This window comes from Acipenser ruthenus, chromosome 53, assembly GCF_902713425.1.
Source record: "Acipenser ruthenus chromosome 53, fAciRut3.2 maternal haplotype, whole genome shotgun sequence".
Taxonomy (NCBI): Eukaryota; Metazoa; Chordata; class Actinopteri; order Acipenseriformes; family Acipenseridae; genus Acipenser; species Acipenser ruthenus.
In genome coordinates, this window is record NC_081241.1 from 3,832,882 (window position 1) to 3,838,041 (window position 5,160).

Genomic DNA, 5,160 nt, shown 5'->3' on the forward strand with positions numbered 1-5,160 from the left:
GAATTTTTCAGAGTGTAGACAAGCGCTCTGAACGTTTAAACCACAACAGGGTCCATAAAAACAGATTAAGTGCATAAATATCAGCTTTCAGATTTATTGACTTAATGTGTTTGTAAGTGTTCAGAAGTTGAGAGAGTATTTCTGTGTCACTTACAAACATACAAGTAAACTTAATAATATTATTATTATTCAGACATTCACTTTTGAGTCCTCAGCTTCACGTGGCTGGAGAGCCGTGCTCATTAATAGCGTGTATGTAAGTGTGCACCTGAGAATGGAGTCTCCGCTGTAGTACAGGCTGCTCCTCTCAGTGTCTTGTACTAGCACTATAGCTCATGCACACATCTTATTGAAGGCTGTGATTCAATTTGATTTGATGAAATGCAGAAACCTCTCGCCAACAGATGCTGCAGATTGTGAAAGCAAATCCTACCAAGCACTTGCTATAATTAACTTAGCTCCCAAATCCCTCGTGATTTCTTGTTTCACTGTTGATGTTCCAGTGTGCACAATCCTGGTGGCCAGCTCCTTTGAGTGCTACTGCCTCCAAACACATACATGATTGGAATATGATCATGTAAATAAACCGCTCTTCAAGTTGGCAAACTCAGCAATTGTATTGATATGTATGCAGACGGACCATGTCTATATAACGCATCTGCACAGCGAAACCACACAGTATTAAACGCTTTCTGTCATTTTAAAATCCTGAAAAAATGCGTGAAATGTGTTGCTTTGTAATATTTTCCTATTTAATTAATGTGTTCCTATGCTTTGTCTGTGTATTTTTTTTCCTTCTATCCAAATTGTGTGAGCTTTCAATGTAAAGGCAAACTTGTGGAAGTTACTTAGAAGGACACAGTCCTGGGCTCCCGAGTGGCGCATCCAGTAAAAGCACTCGCTAGAGTGCAGGATGCGCTGTATAGCCTGGACGTCGCCGGTTCGAGTCCAGGCTATTCCACAGCCGACCGTGGACGGGAGCTCCCAGGGGGCGGCGCTCAATTGGCCGAGCGTCGCCCGGGGGGAGGGAGGGTTAGGTAGGCCAGGGTGTCCTCGGCTCACCGCGCAGCAGCGACCCCTGTAGTCTGGCCGGGCACCTGCGGGCTTGCCTGTAAGCTGCCCAGAGCTGCGTTGTCCTCCGACGCTGTAGCTCTGAGGCGGCTGCACGGTGAGTTCGCAGTGTGTAAAGAAGCGGGCGGCTGACAGCACACGCTTCGGAGGACAGCGTGTGTTCATTTTCGCCCCTCCCGAGTCAGCGCAGGGGTGGTAGCGGTGAGCTGAGCCTAAAAAATAATTGGGCATTTCAAATTGGGGAGAAAATAATAAATACTAATTGGCAACGACTAAATTTAAAAAAAAAAAAAAAAAAAAAAAAAAAAAAAGGACACAGTCCTTATCTGGGGATGATATATGGTGGGTGGCTGTGTGTTGTAATCTCCTGCAGTGATAGATCTTATTAGCAGGGTGTGTGTGAGTCAGATGCATGAATTGTGATTAGAAGGTCCAACAGGGTACCACAGCTGTAATGGAGAAAAGTTACCAAATGAATTGTATGTTTATTAGAAGGGCCAAGAGGGTTACTACCTCTTTATTGGAAAACAGTTACAAAAGAAGGAATCGTTAAAGAATGATGTAACTACAGGTTGGGTATGACAAGGCTGTATAGAGTTTAACTGTAAAAAGTTTACTTGTATAGAGTTTATGTGTTGGCCCAGAGGAATGAGGACTGCACACTCTGTGTTGTTATGCATAAAGTGCCTTTTCATATTGCATGCTGATTTTGAAGTTTAATAAAGTGTCAGTATTAAACTGGTTAATATTGTTGTATTGAGCGAATCACTCTGGGTTAATCCACACAATAAGACGCACCAGTGAGCCAGTCAACAAGAGGAAGTTCAAATCAATATCAGAGAAATTCAAATCAATATCAGAAGAAATTCAAATCAATATCAGAAGAAATTCAAATCAATATCAGAAGAAATTCAAATCAATAACAGAAGAAATTCAAATCAATAACAGAAGAAATTATAATCGATATCAGAAGAAATTCAAATCAATAACAGAAGAAGTTCAAATCAATAACAGAAGAAATTCAAATCAATAACAGAAGAAATTCAAATCAATATCAGAAGAAATTCAAATCAATAACAGAAGAAATTCAAATCAATAACAGAAGAAATTCAAATCAATATCAGAAGAAATTCAAATAACAGAAGAAATTCAAATAACAGAAGAAATTCAAATCAATAACAGAAGAAATTCAAATCAATATCAGAAGAAATTCAAATCAATATCAGAAGAAATTCAAATCAATAACAGAAGAAATTCAAATCAATAACAGAAGAAATTATAATCTATATCAGAAGAAATTCAAATCAATAACAGAAGAAATTCAAATCAATATCAGAAGAAATTCAAATCAATAACAGAAGAAATTCAAATCAATAACAGAAGAAATTCAAATCAATAACAGAAGAAATTCTAATCGATATCAGAAGAAATGCTATTTGTTTTGGGAACTTGGCCTGGCCGAGGTGTTATTCATCTTTATTATTCAAACCAAGTCGCCCACAATGATTTCAATAACGAAGTGACGTATTCTACCAATATCTTCCCAAACATTCCTTCTGCTACCCATCCATCTGTCATTTCAGAAAGGAATCCCTGACTTTGAGCCTTACATCCACCCACAAAGATGGTCACTGGATTAACTGGATCTTTGGTGAGCTTCTTTTCCAGGTCTGACATACTAATTTCATAAACTGTGCCGTTGTTCTCATGCTTCGCCCAGTACGCTCCTGACAAAATACCATTATTTTTCTCATTAGCACAGCAAAATGCTGACCACATAAATTCAGGCACGTTCACTTTTTTGTCCACGCCAATGAATTTATCAGTGGATGGATAGGCACCCACAATAACATAGGGGGTATTGGGATCTCTGCAATTGCCTTTTAATATATTTGCCAGGTTGGTTTCATGTGCACTCCATATAACGTTATTGAAGTTGCTAAGCTGTGGCACGACATTGGTGTAGGTGCATGTGGCAGTCGCCCCGTCCCCAGAATTGTGACTGAAAGGGTTGACGTGTCCTTTGGTGTATTTGTAAGCTGTAGCGTCCTGGTAATCCTCATCAGTTGCTTGATTCTTCACTCCTGAACCTGGTTTGTACTCCAGCATAGATTTCTCGCTACTACTGGGATCGCTGACCTTCAAAAGATAGACAAGAAAACGTACACTTCAACATCATTGTCTTTACCTGGTACTTTATACTGGGTTAAATCTTATAATGAGCCTCATATTCCTACTGAGTCTCTACTCAGACTCCCCGGAAAACCATGTGATCCTGAAACACAGACATGGACTGAGACACAAACATTTCTGCTGAGGTTAACAATGAACCACATACTCTACTCTGGGAGAAACATTTTGATTGGGATCCCGCGGAGTGCCACTCTCAAGTGCATAAACTCATTCAGTACTAATCAATCTACAGTATGTCCTACAGCAGGGGTGCACAATTCCGGTCCTGGAGGGCCGGATCCCTCCTGGCTTTTGTTCCAACTGTGTTGTAAATTACTTAATTAGACCAATAATTGGTAATAATTGGTCCAATTAAGTAATTTAGGGCAAGGTTGGAACAAAAGCCAGGAGGGACACCGGCCCTCCAGGACCGGAATCGTGCACCCCTGTCCTACAGGATTGTTTTAAAATCAATTCAGCTCAATCCCACTCGCAGACCATACAATAGCAACATGTAATTAGAAGATGTAGTAGTTCTGTGTAATGAGAGAAAGAAACAATCAAATTTTGTTTAGTTCAGCTCTATACACAGACACACACACAGACAGACAGACACACACACACACACACACACACACACACACACATGCCTCCTTCACTGCTTATCTCATCCAGAGATAAGGTAACGACCCAATCTGAGGCTTTTACCTTCATGTTACCTTTCATCACAAGAGAATAAGTGTGTATCAAGGTAAATGTACCAATGTAAGTGTCAGACAGACAGTTTCTCATACTTCTAACTCCTAATGTCCTTTTTAAGTTTCATTATAACTGGATAAGTAGTGTGACATACAGACAGGAAGAAAAAAATAACAAAATAATTATGTGTCACATGAAAACAGGCAGGCAGGCTGACAGACACACACATAACCGCCATGCATCCCCAGATTATGATACAAGAGCTCAAGAAGGTCCTTAGCAAGTTTCATCACAATTGTAGAAGCTGTCCTCTAGAGAGATGCATGCGAAACCCTAAACTGAGAAGTATGTACGAATGTACACCTCCCTCTGCTAAATCTTTACTGTCAGGGATATGCATCTCCAGAAGGGGATAATAAAATAAACACCTTCTTACCTGGGGTTCGTAATACCAAAGTGGTCTTTCACTGTTGTTGTCGGATTTGAACACATAAGCAGAATAAACTGGAACCCTCTTCTCTTTATCAAAAAGCGTTGCATAATGATATTTGTTATTTAACAACTGACAAATGCGTACATGGTTGTTTGTGGCAATATATTTAGGGATATGTCCTTTGTAAAAGCTTGATTTGCATGTTGTCAATGACCTGACCACTTCTGCATCTGATGACAGTGCCACCAAACTGACGAGGAGTACGACGATGGGAAGCAGACGGTACATGATGGCACAAATCTTGTCCTGCAGCTGATAGGAAAGCAACTGCTGCTCCTGAGATATTTATTTATCTTTAAGAGACACCTATGCACGCACACACACACGTCCGACACTGATTAACTAATCCGGTGCAAATATCAAGGTAAGCAAATATTTCTCATAAACAGATAGACATTACGCAACAGCTGTGTCCCCTGCAGTGTAGTTTCGGGGGGGATGGGTCCATATGCTTGATATAACTCTCACAGATGCCTCGTTTCCATGCACCACTCAGTCCGGGTTGAAAACCCTGCTGCCCCTGATACTGCATTTCCATGTTCATTTAACCGACCCGCATTGGCTGCCAATCTGGGCTGCCCTGATTTTTTTCAGACCCTTTCCCAAAGCGGGATGGGTGGAAGGACATCACAAAACTGACCAATCCAGTGACGTGTGGGCGTAAACATTTAATCCACTTCCACGGTCAGCAGGAAACAGATAATGTGAACACTTTATTGGGATTG

The 5,160-nt window shown here is 40.7% G+C and overlaps 1 protein-coding gene across 1 annotated transcript; it reads right to left on the minus strand.

The window, feature by feature from the left end:
* Positions 1–2,534: 2,534 nt before the first annotated feature.
* LOC117969725 (endonuclease domain-containing 1 protein-like) lies at positions 2,535–4,733 on the minus strand. Its single transcript, XM_034917651.2, has 2 exons — positions 4,379–4,733; positions 2,535–3,210 (listed from the first exon to the last, which is right to left on the minus strand). The coding sequence occupies exons 1-2, from the start codon at positions 4,661–4,663 to the stop codon at positions 2,551–2,553; spliced, it is 945 nt and encodes a 314-aa protein (XP_034773542.2). The 5' UTR covers positions 4,664–4,733; the 3' UTR covers positions 2,535–2,550.
* Positions 4,734–5,160: the final 427 nt, after the last annotated feature.

Bases quoted from the DNA above. Each gene is read 5' to 3' on its own strand.
- LOC117969725 (XM_034917651.2), bottom strand. From the start codon at position 4,663: ATGTACCGTCTGCTTCCCATCGTCGTACTCCTCGTCAGTTTGGTGGCA. The intron at 3,211-4,378 runs GTAAGAAGGTGT...TATCTTTTGAAG, and splicing joins TTTGGTATTACGAACCCCAG to GTCAGCGATCCCAGTAGTAG.